The 16,389-nt window shown below is 47.2% G+C and overlaps 1 protein-coding gene across 1 annotated transcript in view; it reads right to left on the bottom strand.

The window, feature by feature from the left end:
* axl (AXL receptor tyrosine kinase) overlaps positions 1–16,389 on the bottom strand; it is a 37,560-nt gene that overhangs the window by 3,469 nt on the left and 17,702 nt on the right. The window contains exons 8-18 of the mRNA XM_030380869.1: positions 13,421–13,560; positions 13,020–13,164; positions 12,646–12,669; positions 10,433–10,562; positions 10,037–10,128; positions 6,705–6,800; positions 5,914–6,061; positions 4,051–4,189; positions 1,978–2,087; positions 1,258–1,417; positions 382–518 (exon numbers count right to left, since the gene is read on the bottom strand). Coding sequence (XP_030236729.1) covers positions 382–518; positions 1,258–1,417; positions 1,978–2,087; positions 4,051–4,189; positions 5,914–6,061; positions 6,705–6,800; positions 10,037–10,128; positions 10,433–10,562; positions 12,646–12,669; positions 13,020–13,164; positions 13,421–13,560 — 1,321 coding nt within the window. The remainder of the gene's footprint in view (positions 1–381; positions 519–1,257; positions 1,418–1,977; positions 2,088–4,050; positions 4,190–5,913; positions 6,062–6,704; positions 6,801–10,036; positions 10,129–10,432; positions 10,563–12,645; positions 12,670–13,019; positions 13,165–13,420; positions 13,561–16,389) is intronic.

Genomic DNA, 16,389 nt, shown 5'->3' with positions numbered 1-16,389 from the left:
ATAGCAGTGTAATGTGATGTATTCGCACCTACCTGCAGCTAGAAGGTAAGTATGTTTTTCTTTTATAGAAATATAACAATAGTAAAAAACTCTTTAGAAAAATGTACATTCATTAATTAATACTTCAAACATTGTAAAAACAAAGGCTCATTAGTAAATTAATGTTTCTCTAATTGGTTTCATACAATAACATATATATATATATATATAACGCATCCAGGAAAGGTTTTTATCATTGTACTTTTAAAGGTGGCCCACAAGGTGTGTGAGTTGTTCAACCCAAGCCAACCCAAGTCGACTCAATGGTGATGTCATAAGTGGACGTTAGACAGATGAGCCCCCCCTGTGGTCAACCACCCCTACTACTGTCCCGCTACTCACATGCTGTCCAGGCAGTCGGGGGGCTGCTTCAGGCGGTTCCCCTGCCTCAGGTAGTCGTAGATCTCACTGTTCTCCACGCCCGGGTACGGCGTCTGGCCGCGCGTGGCGATCTCCCACATGGTGACACCGAACGACCACTGGGTTAGCAAAGAGAAACAGACAGTCAGTGAATACAGGCCGCGAGGAACATGGAACAGGAGGGGGAGAGAAGAGAGGGGGAGGTTGGAGAGGAGAGAAGTCCTTTTGTTTTCATTGTTATTACTTATTATGTATCTTATTTTACTTATTGCATGCTTTGGCAATGCAAAACTATGTTTCCATTTCAATAAAGCCCTTTTGAGCCTCTTTAGAGAGAGAGAGGAGAGAGTAAAGAGAGTAAAGGGAAAAAGACAGAGTGAACCAAAAGGGAAATTCCTTGAGTCTCACACAAACACTGCTGCACTACAATCCCACACTGAGAGAGCACACACACTTTGTTGAAGTTACATTAGCGTGTTTGCCAACACCATCAAAGCCTCTTTACGGCGTGATTCATATAGAAAGCGCATTGTGAGGCTGTGTCAACACAGAGAGACATGCAAACAAATCACTCATATGAATGACCGTTATGATTACGTTTTGCACTAAGGCCATTTGAGTTGTGAAACATAATGGATGTAGTGATCCACAGGATAATCAGTACTGGCATGGCATCGATTCTTCACTGAGGGACGTAATGGAGTCTTTGCTTCGGTCATTGTAGGATAAACAATCAAACAAAGCTGTCACTGCTGGTGCAGCCATTATTTTAATGTTGGTTTCACGCATGTTCTGCCATGAGCCAACTACTACTACTGCTACACAAGCACCCCCACATAGACAGGAGGGCCCACTGACCACGTCGCTCTTGGTGGTGTAGACGCGGTCGGCCAGGCTCTCGATGGCGATCCACTTGACGGGCATTTTTGAGATGCGGCCCTGGCGATAATAATCTCCGTTGTAGATCTTCTTGGACAGACCGAAGTCGGCCACACACACGTTCATGTTCTCATTCAGCCTGTGTGGAGGAGGAGGTGGAAGGTGAGACACAATGCTCTGGTAGAACACACGCAGATTCATGAGTTCATTCAGTCTGGCTGGGGGGGTACAGCAAAACAATGAGGCACAACTGAGTTAGAACACACACACGCTCATGTTCTCATTCAGACTAGGTGGAGGTGGAAGAAAGAGGTGAGTTACAACAGTGTCGCCATTAAACAAGTTCTCCACCTCCTCATCGAGCAAACTCGCCGCACGCATACACGTCCACAAACCGCTTCATCGTACACCGGAAACAATCAAAGCAAAAAAGAGCGTTGTCACCGTTCATGACTGTGCGACCGAAGTGTTCAGATGATGCTAGCGTTTCTCAACAAGAATTAAAGCCCAGCCATTATTTAGCTTTCACTTCCACGGAGCCAATCGGATGCAACCTAAACAAGCACCTTCCAGGAGTTAGAATCCCAGAGTCAGCATCAACACAAAGAAGAGAACGTCCGAAGCAGAAGAAGAAGGAGGAACTGAGAGGGTTGGAAAGCAGAAGGAGGGGAGGGGGTAGGGGTCAGGAAGGGGACCTACATGCAGTTACGAGCAGCGAGGTCGCGGTGGATGAAGTTCTTGTTGCTGAGGTACTCCATTCCCCGCGCGATGTCGGTCATGAACTTTACCAGCATCTGGGAGGGAAGGTACTGCAGGACAGACAGAGGAGGAGCCGATGAGTACATGACCAAAACACCTAGATACAATCTGAATATACATATTCTATAAATTAATACGATTGTACAATTTTCTGTCATTTGACTAGATCAGCGAGAAAGGGAAGATTCATCAAAACATTGTTGTAATTGATTACAAATCCTTAATTTTGAATATTATAAATTAATTAAATGTATCCCCCTGCACTTCCCTAACTGTACAGGAGGGGGCGATGTCTTCCATGTCTTTCAGACATTTGTGCCCTGCCAGCTCGCTAACCTCAGTGAGGGTGTGTTCACCAAAAGTGCTCAATGGGAATTACTGTGTTCCTTGTTCCACATCTGAAAGCAGTGCAGTCTCCGTTCCAAAGGGAGGGACGCAGCACCGCGCTACTCGCTTGCGTGAGATTCGACTCAAGTTTCTCAGATGTTGTTTTGATTACGTTTGTATTTCTCAATCAACTCTGGCAACTGGGGACTTGTCGTTTACGTACGGACCTCGCTGCCGTCACTTCCAAAACGATGCCTTCATCTGTTATTAATCAAAGACAATTACACTAACCCCACTAAGCAGCCAAACCCCAGAGCTCTCTCTCTCTCTCTCTCTCTCTCTCTCTCTCTCTCTCTCTCTCTCTCTCTCTCTCTCTCTCTCTCTCTCTCTCTCTCTCTCTCTCTCTCTCTCTCTCTCTCTCTCTCTCTCTCTCTCTCTCTCTCTCTCTCTCTCTCTCTCTTTCCCTCCCTCTCTCAGTATCCCTTTCTTTATCTCTCTTCCTCTCTTGCTCACCCTCTACCTCTCCCTCTCTGGCGTCCATTCCTGACCGTGTGGGTCACACCACAGCTGATATGGTGTCGTCAATATGAGCTTATTGATGATAATCTTTAAAAACATTACACACACCCCTAGAACATCTGGGCGTGTGTGGATTCAAGAATTTCTGGCAATGAGTGTGTGTGTGTGTGTGTGTGTGTGTGTGTGTGTGTGTGTGTGTGTGTGTGTGTGTGTGTGTGTTTGTTTGTGTGTTTATATGTATGCATGTGTGGTTCTTGATCTCATAGTGCAGGGCTATTCAACCTTAACAAGTGGGCCAAAAAGGAAAACCACTGGTGGTTCATGGGCCACACATACAAAACTTATAATGTCAATTTATCGCTACAAGTAAATCGTACTTAAGGTAGTATTAACTTAATATATATAGTACTGCTAAATGGAATAAACTTGTAAGACGCATTCCTTTCTTTTTCACTTCTAATTGCATCATTATAACAATTTTTGACCTTACATATTTTGGACACGAAGCCTCTTGCGGGCCAGAAAATAAATAAGAAGGGCCGTATTCGGCCCACGGGCCACTAGTTGAATAGGCCTGTCATAGTGTGTGCATGTATATGTGCGTTTCTCTACCCCATTGTGTATATGTTTGTGTGTTCTCCATCCCTTAGTTTGTATTGTGTGTTTGTATTGAGGCTGGTTAGGGTTGTGTGTTTCTCTATCCCATAGTGTCTATGGTGTGTTTGGATTGAGGCTGGTGATGGTTGTGTGTTTCCCTATCCCTTAGTGTCTATGGTGTGTTTGTATTGAGGCTGGTGATGGTTCTGTGTTTCCCTATCCCAGTGTGTGTATGGTGTGTTTGTATTGAGGCTGTATACGGTTGTGTGTTTCCCTATCCCAGTGTGTGTATGGTGTGTTTGTATTGAGGCTGTATAAGGTTGTGTGTTTCCCTATCCCAGTGTGTGTATGGTGTGTTTGTATTGAGGCTGTATAAGGTTGTGTGTTTCCCTATCCCAGTGTGTCTATGGTGTGTTTGTATTGAGGCTGGTGATGGTTGTGTGTTTCCCTATCCCAGTGTGTGTATGGTGTGTTTGTATTGGGGCTGGTGATGGTTGTGTGTTTCCCTGTCCCAGTGTGTGTATGGTGTGTTTGCATTGAGGCTGGTGATGGTTGTGTGTTGGGACTGACCACGGGGGTGTCTCCCAGCCGTGAGTAGAGCAGGTAGCTGTGCAGGTCCCCGTGCTTCATGTAGGGCAGGATGACCACCGGGGAGGGGTAGCCCTCACTCTCCACCGTCTGCAGACACACACCTGGAAGGAGAACACAGCGTCAACACCTCGCACTGCAGACCAGACTAGTAGAGACCAGAACACACCGTCAACACCTCGCTCTGCAGACCAGACTAATGGAGACCAGAACACACCGTCAACACCTCGCACTGCAGACCAGACTAATGGAGACCAGAACACACCGTCAACACCTCGCACTGCAGACCAGACTAATGGAGACCAGAACACACCGTCAACACCTCGCACTGCAGACCAGACTAGTAGAGACCAGAAGAACACCGATAAAACCTCGCACTGCAGACCAGACTAATAGAGACCAGAGCACACCGTCAACATCTCTTCCGGAACAGAACAGAGAACAGAACCCAGAGTCGACCTCCAGACCAGATAAGTAGGGACCAGTACAAATAGTCACGTCATAGAGACCAGACCAGATAAGTAGAGCCCAGACCAGACCTGAGTCGTAGAGACCACAACAGACCTGAGTCATAGGGAACAGACCAGACCTTAGTCATAGAGACCATAACAGACCTGAGTCACAGAGACCAGACCAGACCTGAGTCACAGAGACCAGACCAGAGTCACAGAGAACAGACCAGACCTGAGTCATGGAGATCAGACCAGGCCTGAGTCACAGAGACCAGACCAGACCAGAGTCATAGAGACCAGACCAGAGTCATAGAGCCCAAACCAGACCTGAGTCACAGAGACCAGACCAGACCTGAGTCATAGAGCCCAAACCAGACTTGAGTCATAGAGACCAGACCAGAGTCATAGAAACCAGACCAGATAAGTAGATCCCAAACCAGACCTGAGCCATAGACACCAGACCAGAGTCATAGAGACCAGCCCAGCCCCGAGGCCTAGATCCAGGTCCAGGACCGATAGGTTGTGTGATTCTAGGTACAGCCCTCTAGTCGTAGTGCTCAGTAAAGACAGAAGGTAGAAGTATTCTCTGTACAGACCCAAATGTGTGGTATTTAGTACAGATCGAGAACACGTGGGGATTAGGATTGGATTGGCAGGACTTCAATCAGGTTGTGTTAATCCTCTCTCTCTCTCTCTCTCTCTCTCTCTCTCTCTCTCTCTCTCTCTCTCTCTCTCTCTCTCTCTCTCTCTCTCTCTCTCTCTCTCTCTCTCTCTCTCTCTCTCTCTCTCTCTCTCTCTCTCTCTCTCTCTCTCTCTCTCTCTCTGTTCATCACCACACAAACAAACACATGCAAAAAAATCAAGGGATATTTAGCATAGAAAAATAATTTGTGATTAATCGCGATTAATTAGAGTTAACTATGACATTAATGCGATTAATCACGATTAAATATTTTAATCGCTTGACAGCTCTAGTTTACACATACGTTTTGTATGTGTGGCCCATGAACCACCAGTGGTTTTCCTTTTTGTCCCACTTATTAAGGAGGTTGAATAGCCCTGCTCTACTGTACCCCCCTCTGCTGTAATGTATTCTGCTGCACCATATTCTACTGTACTTTGCTGTTCTAGTGGTGAGGGCGGAGGAGGCATGAGAGAAGGTGATTAGGGAACAGGAGGAGGTGTAAGAATGTGATGGTGGAGGTGAGGGAGGAGGAGGTGTGAGAAGGTATGGGAGGAGGAGTAGAGGGTGGAGGAGGAGGTGTAAGAAGGTGTTGGTGGAGGTTAGAGAGGAGGAGGTGTGAGAAGGTAGGAGTACGAGTAGGGGGGAGGAGGAGTAAATCCGGTTGACCGGGAGTAAAAGGTCAAAAGATAATGATTCAAATTCTCTAACTAAGGTCTTCTGTCGCTGATGTCGTGGGGGAAGTGTTTGCTCCCAGGGTGTGTCTCGGAGCTCCACTCACTCTTCATGGTCTTCACAGCGACCTTCAGGACCGACTCCTCCTGGGTTAACAGACCCTCCATCACCGAACCAAACTCTCCTGAGAACACATAGCACACGTTGGTTTACAGGCTTCTTGTGTACCTCGGGCACTGAACCAATGACCTGATCGCTGTCTGTTTAAATAAGACTGAATAATCTTTGACTGAGTATTAGTATTATTATAAAATGGCAAGTGCGTTAGGAGAGCCAGGTAAGCCACCGACACTAATGTTCTTCTATCGTTCCTGGTGCTTAGTTGTATTGCGAGGAGTTGGATATCGGGGGTTACAGAACACAGAGCACACACTCCTCTCGCTGGCTCTTATCAGGAACCGCAGCCTGGCGGGGGCTTGCAAGGATTAGAGGAACAAGGCCCTCTTCCTTCTCTAGTCTTGGAATGTCAGTTCTGATAAGACATGGATGCGCCTCTCAGCAGAAACCTAACAGACGCCTCTTTTAACCAAATTATTAGCCAATTTCTCAGCATGTCCGGAGACCTAACTGATACATGTTGTCACAGTGTGACCTGAGCTTTGAGTCAGGGCCGATGTTGCTAAGGTTAAAAAATAAATGGGAAAGCAGATCCACAAAGATTTAAGAAGTTGGGGTCACCAGAACTTTCGGATCTTAAAATGGGGTTACAAGCTCAAAAAGCTCCTGCAATAACATGTTAAAGGAGTCTTGATTGGATTCTGGCTCACCTTCCCCCAGGGTCTTTCCCAGGGTGAGTTTGTGACGGTCCACCATGACGTCTTGAAGCTTCTGCTTCAGGTCGTCGCTTATGCCAAGGCTGTTCACTGGTTGGCGGAGAGAGAGAGAGAGAGAGAGAGAGAGAGAGAGAGAGAGAGAGAGAGAGAGAGAGAGAGAGAGAGAGAGAGAGAGAGATTGAATTAGGGATGCATGTTCCTTTACATCACAAATACAGGATATTCAAACAGTGGTTAGGGTATTGGAATGAAAGATTCCCAAAAGGTTCAGGGATCGATATTTGATAACAATCTGTCTTCCATTGGGATAAAATAGAATAATAATATAAAAGTAAAGTAGTTGAGTTTTTGTTGTGTCTGGAAGCTTACCAGAGATAAATCCTAATTAAAATTAATGTTATAACTGTTTCAACTGATTCAATTCTTTTCTCCAATTGATGATCACATTCCTCTCAAAGGAATGTAACCCTTTCATCGGATCCTCTGAAATCATGTGAAATATGTTTTGGAAAGAGTTTACGATGAGTAAGACACACGCCAGACGTCCCTGAACACAGAGTAGCTCCTCACACATCGTCTGACGCCATGTCCCCCTCCATGTAATCAATTACTTTAATCTGATCGGATGGGTTGTGGGGGAATGAGGCCAGGGGTATTAGGTTAGCTAACCCCAGCTCCATCAGCCCCAGCTGGCGTCTGCACTGTGGTGCAATGGATACACAAGACTTTACTACATCACACCCCATGTTTCCCTCCCAGCTGGGCCAGGGAGGATGTGGCAAGGTGAAAGACAGGCTGGGAGCCATATGCAGCTGGACCATCAATCTGCCACGTGCTCAATTCAGCGATTTGCTCCCACCACAGGGATGTCGCAAACTTGCGCAACTTGTTAGCGTGACCGGCTATGAGCAAACCCCAACTTCCTGGGGTCCAGCTTTGTTATGGAGAAGCTAACAAACAACAGCAGGGATCCAGCTTTATTTCTCCAGCGGACGTTTATTCCCTAACTCTGCCGTCTCCAAGCGAATTAAAGGTGCTGTTGCTTGTTCAGAGAGGGAACAGTAATTAGCAGAAATTAGCACAATTTTGAAACCAAAAAAAACCAAAAAGTGCCCCGTCTCTTTGCCCCCTCCTTCCGCCATTGAGACATGCTGCAAACAGGCTCCTGTGATTGACAGGGAAGATTGAATTCCCAACCAATCAGGGAATATGCCCTGGTGACAGTCAAATTAAGCTCTTAATTCCTACCTACAGCACCATTAATCATAGTAATATCTCCATCGCTTCGCTTCTCGCTGCTAACATAGTGGGGACCTCATCTCCCTTCCCATTGTCACTGGGGCAGGTTGAGACTTGCGGGTCAGGCATGCACCATTATTTTGTATGCAACACAGGTACAATGTCGTGACTTGAACGAGGGTCTGCTACGTGTAATATGAAACCTCTCGGGGGTTTTAAGGGTATGATCTGTAAGGGAACCTAAAGCATCAATCTTCATTTCTAAGCACACAATAAGAGTCATTTCCTTTACTCATTTCCATGTCACGTAAGAACACTATAATTGACCATCCTTTAACTGTTTTTTTTTATTCTATTGTTGCTTTAAAGTTGTAGTGCAGTACACCATTGGGTGTAAGGGAGGGGAAGTCTTAGGATTGCTGCCATTAAAGAAGTCATTTTTATTTTTAATCCTGTGCCAAGTCAGCTCGACATTGTGCCAGCTAAATGATGTGCCAAGCGAAGACACTGTAAAACCACAAAACTCGTATCATGTTAGTCATATTTGTAATGTGTTTAAAACAGTGTTTCCACCGCATTCCTTCACACGGGACACACACTCGTTCCTGCTAAAACGATTTGCACTAAATCAAACCTTGAACTTGGCCTAAGCAGCAGATAAACTCTTCATTACATACTACGAGAAGCATGTCAGCTGACCCCGAGTGCTTTTGCAGCTGCGGTGGTGGTGTTGGTGGGGATGGCGGGGGGGTGGGGGTATCTGTTCTTCATGCTAGTTAGCCTCAGCTTGGAGCCGCTCAAGCACCTGAGAGCATTAGTCCTGGCTCGGAACTCTAAATCACCTCTGTTCGCCGTATCATTACAGCAGAGGGGACACTTCCTGGAGCCGGCTGGCTGCCGGGATGAGGCCCTGCACCTGCACTTTAAAGACTCATTCACACACTCAACACCCAAAGCACTGGTGGGGGGGGGGGGGGGGGGGGGGGGGTTGTAGTGCGACCCAAAGAATATATAGAATCACGTCGTCTCAACAGAGAAAAAACACAGGAAGTGCCAATGACGCATATTTGTAAGCTTGCTTTGTGGAGGATTCGTCTATTTTGGACAAGGCTGTTATTATTTTTGCCTCTGTCCCGACACGGCCATGTGCCTTGGTGCTGTTAAGAGTAACTACACACCAAACTGCGTTCGACATCTGTGGAGTAATGGAAATGGAACAGTTTTTGTTTTTGTCTCCTTTTTTATCGGTTACCTAGGGGATTGTTTTGGCTGAGGCAAACCCCCGTCAAGCTCTAGACACCGATCTGTTTTCAAACTGGATCCGTAACATGTGTGCAAACGAGTGTAGACCGGAGGGATACCGCAGGACATAATCGTGCCAAGCCGCCCAGAATAGCCAAAGAAAAGGTCAACCTGTCGCCCTTTGAACCTTCGGATGGATTTTATAACCTTTATACGGCTGACTGAACAGGTGAATCCTGTATTATGTGGCTACTCTTTAACACTGGTTAATGAGGCAACAGTGAAGCGAGTCGGGACATTACTGCGCCCCAGGGCCGGGGGGTTCTGACACAGTAATTGCTGTAACTCTATTCAGACACGGAGCTTCTATAGTGGCCCATCTATGCCCTGCCAACGTGTGTGTGTGTGGAGGGGGGGAGGTTGGGGCCTGCAGGGGAGATATAGGGAAGGGAAGCCAGGGTGGTGTGGGTGGATAGGAGTCCTATCAACCATTTACAATCTACCATTTTACGCTTATAGCAGAAGTGATTTTCAGTGAACTTTGGATACCAGTCAATGAGGAGCAGTAACAGGCAGGAGAGCATGCGCTATGATGCCTCCTACAAGTAGGCTGTGGACATTTGGGTTTGAAACGAGAGCCCTTTGTCTGGGAGCCAAACACACTAACCACTAAAGATTACCTTTAGATAGACAGACAGACAGCCAGACAGCCAGACAGCCAGCCAGCCAGCCAGCCAGCCAGCCAGCCAGCCAGACAGACAGACAGACAGACAGACAGACAGACAGACAGACAGACAGACAGACTCTTCAAACTCTTCTGGCGTGTGCACAGACAGAGAACTTACATGTTGCTTCGGTGGTCCTGCGGCTGTACGTGCGCCGTGCACGGTACCTCACCACCATCTCCCCGCTCTCCATCATTGGCTCAAATGCGTCTCTGCAAGATTACACGCCCAGAAAGAGCCAAGTTAGCGCTCAGCACTTGATGGTGAGCGCGCAGCTGAAAGCGTGGCTGATTCAACACCAGTCATCGCTGAGGCGTGAAGCGCATGTGTCTGCTACACTACAACACCCCCTAATGCCCCAGAATGCATCACAGAACCGACACGAGCACTGGGCCAACTGGGCCGGGAGGCAGGAAGTCAATGTTGAGTTAGGGTTGGGTTGAGTCACACGTTGAGTCATATTTTCCGGCCACCCGGCTCCCGACTCTGGCAGCGTAGCGGTGGATCTTAGCTCACCCGAAGCGCGTCTCCTTGCGACGCAGCTTGGCCACGTAGACGGCCATGAGCACCGCCATGGCCACCGCGCCGGCAATCGCCATGACGACGTACCACCAGTGCCAGGAAAAGGCCTTCGGGGAGGACAGGCCTGAGGTAGAGTTATATAGAGAGGAAGGAGAGAGAGAGAGAGAGAGAGAGAGAGAGAGAGAGAGAGAGAGAGAGAGAGAGAGAGAGAGAGAGAGAGAGAGAGAGAGAGGGGGAGAGAGAGAGAGAGAGAGAGAGAGAGAGAGAGAGAGAGAGAGAGAGAGAGAGAGAGAGAGAGAGAGAGAGGGTCAGTCAGTCAAATTGATAACCAATCAGTTAATCATTTTAAATCATCCTCATTAAGTCCACATTGACCACCGCTCATTAAATGTATTTTATATAGATTCAATATAATTTGTAACTGTATAACTGGGAAAACTGAATTGGGGGAGGGGGGGGCTAAAGCAACTTGGAGAAGGGACAAAAGTCACCAAACATCCACTTTAACTTCTCCTTTAACTCAAATGTAAAGCATAACTAACACTAGTTTGCAGGAAATGAAACCGTGTAAATGTGGAATATGGAAACAGGGGTTTTGGACATTGACTTCCGGGAATTACATATAATTCTTCTTAAGTCTGGATTTAAACCAGCATACAGCCTTATCACTAGAAGGCTGACTTAAGGTCGAGTGTTGAGCTTCGACGACCGTCTATAATGAAACAATCTCTGTCTCGCAGAACCAAGTGGATGAAAGAGAACGGAGCTGGTTCCAGTTCCGATGGTCAGGGCGTAAGAATGACGTTGCGGTTGAGTGTTTACTGCAGTTTGTGGACCCCTGAGATCTGTATGCATCCCTCTATCCTCCCCCTTTCTCCTTCATCTCTGCCTGCCTCTCTTTCCTTTCTCTTTTCTCTGTCTGTCTTTGTGTCCTTGGCCACGATTGAATCGTCTGTCTGACTCCATTAGACTAAACAAACAGAGATGCAAAGCGAGGATGTCTCAGGCTGTAAATATTTATGACGCGTCGCCCCCCATTCACACACACACACGCACACACACACACACACACACACACACACACACACACACACACACACACACACACTCACAGACACACACACACACACACACACACACACACACACACACACACACACACACACACACACACACACACTCAGAGACACATACACACACACACACACACACACACACACACACACACACACACACACACACACACACACACACACACACATACACACACTCACACACACACACACACACACTCACACACACACACACACACACAGACAGATACACGCAGACACATACACACACACACACACACACACACACACACACACACACACACACACACACACACACACACACACACACACACACACACACACACACACACACACACACACACACACACATTATATTGCACATCCACCGGCACACACACACACACACACATTAAAATGCACATGCGCGGGCACACACACACATACAGACATCCACACACACACGCGCACGCACGAACGCACGCACACGCACACACGCACACACACACACACACACACACACACACACACACACACACACACACAAACACACACACACACACACAGAGACAGAAACATGCACACACCCACACACACTACAAATTCACACACAAACACACACACATTTGCGCACATGCACCCACACACACGCTCACAAACAGACACTATTTCACATTCTGTGGCACTAGTCTTCTTCTTTTTCCCTCTCCCTTCCTGTTTTTGGGGGGTTTCACAGTCTATGTTGTGCTGAAGGCAGACTCTGAACCTCAGAGGGTGGTATGAGGTCATCGTTGCTGCCTTCGAGCCATGCCACTCAAATCCCCACATCCACAAAAGTCCTGCTTTTAATGTGAAGGATTTAATTTCAATGCTTTTAATGTGAAGGATTTAATTTCAATGCTTTTTTTTGCATAGAACTTAAACCAAATCCCTTGAACTGTATTTTCTACCTTGTGCTTCCTTAAAGTTAGGTTTAATATATGTTTATATTTCCCCACGTTTGTTTAATCGCTTTTTTGTCGCAAACTGCTTACATTTGACCGAGCTACATAAATGTTTACTGGCGTATTGTTTCAGCAAAGTGGTGCGGTGTTTGCGGCTGATGGTGGGAACACAGAACCAGTCGTTACTCACCTCGGAATTGCTGCTCCTCCATTTCTGCCGAGGAAGAAAAAACAGAGCTTGGGTCAATATTTTCCCTTCGATTTTGAACGAAAAATAAGGTTATGTAGCTTCAACCACAGCCATAGCCATCCCGGTGCAGAGGGTAAACCTCAAAATGCTATGCAGCACAAGCAGTTGAGATCATTATGGCCGACTGTCTTTGATTGGTGACGCAGAGTCTAACATTAAATTGTTCCAAAAGAATGCTGGCCAAAAGAAATCGTTTTCTGATGGTGCCTGATAGAGCATAGTACTTTCCCCCAATATAGTACAAGTAATTACGAGCCAAGGCCTTATGGGCCGTTTGTCTTTGGGAATATTGAGGACTGTAGGGTGTGTCTCACCGGGGTCAACCAGGGTCAGAGTGCTTAGAGGGGTCCACGGGCCCTGACCCGCCCCTGTGTAGGCGCACACGCGGAAGGTCACGTTGGATAGGGGCTTGGACAGGTTGAGTGACAGCTCTGCATCCAATCCCGTGTCCACAACAGCCTGTGGTCAAAAGAGCAGGGGATGATTGACATTGAAGAAGTCATGGAGGCACTAATTATAGCATACAATTAATATTGGCAACATTTTAATTACCAAAACGTTTGTGAAAAGACGACTGAACCGAAAGTATGGATCGAAAGAATGCAAATCCTTGATTGTTTTTTCTACTTCAACTGTGTGTGTGTCGATGTGCGAGTAGATGTGTGCGCGCGCACGTGCGTGCGTGTGTGTGCGTTTGCGTGTGTGTGCGTCTCACCTGCTCCATATTCGGTGTCCTGTACTCCACCATGTATCCGTGCAGATCTCCATTCAGTTTTCCAATGGGCTCATCCCATTTAACGAGCACCTCTGTGCCGTTCAGCAGCACACTGACGTTACTCGGCGCACTATCTGGCACTGCAGACAGAGAGGGGGACACGACAGACATGTTAGCATGGATTGAGCACCGGAGCACTATCTGGCACTGGACACAGAGAGGGAGACACGACAGACATGTTAGCATGGATTCAGGACCGGAGCACTATCTGGCACTGGTTACAGAGAGGGAAATGCGACACATGTAAGAATGGATTGAGGGAAGGAGCAATATCTGGCACTGGACACAGAGAGGGAAAAAAACCCCACTTGTTGCATTACACTACATCAGAACTTGGTTTGCATTCAAAACACATGTTAATAATACTACTGTTTACCATGCCAGATGCTTTGATTCAAGGGAATGTACAGAGAACTCCAAGACAGGTCATTAAGGAGCAGATACTGGACGAGGCATCTCAAGAATTCCTAGAGGTGGGACTGCTTGGCAATGGGAGTCCATCACCCTATCCACCGCAGTACACAATCCTGCTGACCGACGGGCATGTCAAAGTCGTTTACCAGACGCTTTTATGCAAAGCGATTTACAAGCGGGTCTGGGAACAACCAGAGCATAGAATCGCAAGTGGAACAGCAACCAAAAGGACTTTAAGAGACTAAAAATAAATCTTCTATTATTAATACTTCAAGGGGTAGGGGTTTGGGTTAGGGAGGGTGCAGACATGATGGAGTACAACAGTGGGGGAGGAAGGGGTGGTGTCTTTAGGGCTCCGTGGGGGCTAGGGGGGCCGGGCTCCACCAGGGTGAGGGTTCGCCAGGCGTGTGTTGTTTTGACAGGCTCGGACCTTCAGGGCGTGGATGTCTCCACCAGCTGGAGGAGCCCGGATGTGGGAGAATGTGGAGAATGTGAGCATCTTCAGGCCAGACCGGGGGCCGGGGAACCTAGCCCAGCCTGGACGACACAGGGGGTGGCCAGCTTGTCCCTCGAGGCTAAGGAGACATTGAGGAGCGATGGGCACCAGCCTGACTGTCTGTCTGTCTCTGTGGTTCTCTCACTCTTTCTTTAGGTCGCCTTGTTATGTCACTTATTGTCTGCTTGGCTTTCTTTGTCGCCCTGATTTCCTTGCTTCTGTCCTCCCGGTCTGTTGCCCTTTATTCCTTCCCTTGTTTCCTCTTCCCTTGCTTTTCTTCCTTATTATTTATTTCTGTTTTCCTTTATTCTCTGTTCCTCCTGCTCTGTCTTTCGCTCCCTTGACTTTCTCACCCTTTGAACCAGAGTGATAGAAAGTCTGCTGGCAGCAGAATAGCCCAGTGGAGAGACAAAATGCAGCCAAATTATACGCTACAAATAGATTCAGGAATGTGTGTGTGTGAGTGTTTGTGTTGGTGTTTATGCATCATGTGTGTCTGTGTCTACGTGTTTGTTTATGTCTGTTATTTTGCTGAAGTGCTTATCTGTGGGTATTGATGTATGTGGGTGTATTGAAGTTTGTGTGTTTGTGGTTTCTTTATGTGTGTGTACGTGTGTACATGTGTGTGTGTGTGTGTGTAGTAAATTGTAAGTGTTGCAAATCTAAAGCTGCAACAATCTCTCTCTCTCTCTCTCTAGTCTCTGCCCTCCCCCTCTAAAAGCTCAAAAATCACATTACAAAACACTAGAGTTACTACATACACACACACACACGCACACACAGACACACACACACACACACACACACACACACACACACACACACACACACACACACACACACACACACACACACACACACACACACATAGAGGGTTTGGTGGAGAATGGTCTTATGGATGATGCTATCATGAGCAGACGTGGGGCTTGAGTACTTCCACATGTGGAGGCCGTTCCCATCGCCAGCGGCAACCAACCAACCAACCCCTGGCCCAGCTCCCTCCGCCCAACGGTGTAAGGGGAGTGAGATTTAAATCCAACGCACTGGCAGGCACACACACACACACACACACACACACACACACACACACACACACACACACACACACACACACACACACACACACACACACACACACACACAGACACACACACACACACACACACACACACTCCTCCCTCCAAGTCCCTCTATTCATTCCTCGTTTACTACCTGTCATCCACTCTCTCTCTCTCTCTCTCTCTCTCTCTCTCTCTCTCTCTCTCTCTCTCTCTCTCTCTCTCTCTCTCTCTCTCTCTCTCTCTCTCTCTCTCAATCTCTCTCTCTCTCTCTCTCCCCCGTGCGCTCTTTCCCCCTCTTTCTCCCTCCTTCCCCCTCTCTCTCTTTCTCTTAGCCCCTCTCTTTCTCTCTTTCCCCCCTATCTCTCTTTATATTCTGTTCATTTCTCCTGTTCGGTTTTTTCATTCCAGCATGACTTCATCCCTCGTTCGTCTCCCGTTTGTCCTGTTGGCTTCGCTCGCTCTGCTCCTCTGTGGTAACGCTGCTCTCCTCTCTCCCAAAGAAACCCCCCAAACGGAGCACTGAGTTCAAAAAAGAGATTTGTTTACATATGATGTAAAAAAATTGAACATAATAAAAAAGGAAGAATGTTCTGACTTCAGCGTAGTTCCCCTCCCTCGTTCCCTTTTACTCTACATCTTGAGGCTCGGGGTTGGGAAAAGGCTCTGATATGTTTCTTGGCTGCTTCTTTGTTCTAAACCAAAGACAAAGGAAAAAGAAAAGGAAAACACCAACACACGCGTCCTTCTGGTTCATCACAACCGGGCTCCGAACCAACCGCCTTGAGAGCCAATTTGTCTTCAGAAGGAGACGCTGACCGAACCGGTGAACGGAGACTACTGCTTCCATATTATCGATTATTGAGTATAGACGGTTCATATTTCACAGCTAAACTTAAACTTCTTCTTCCTTGTTACGTATATACTTTTTTTCTTTTACA

This window comes from Gadus morhua, chromosome 16, assembly GCF_902167405.1.
Source record: "Gadus morhua chromosome 16, gadMor3.0, whole genome shotgun sequence".
NCBI classification, from domain to species: Eukaryota; Metazoa; Chordata; class Actinopteri; order Gadiformes; family Gadidae; genus Gadus; species Gadus morhua.
The sequence above is the reverse complement of the archived record's forward strand: the minus strand, read 5'-3'. Positions and strand labels throughout refer to the sequence as shown.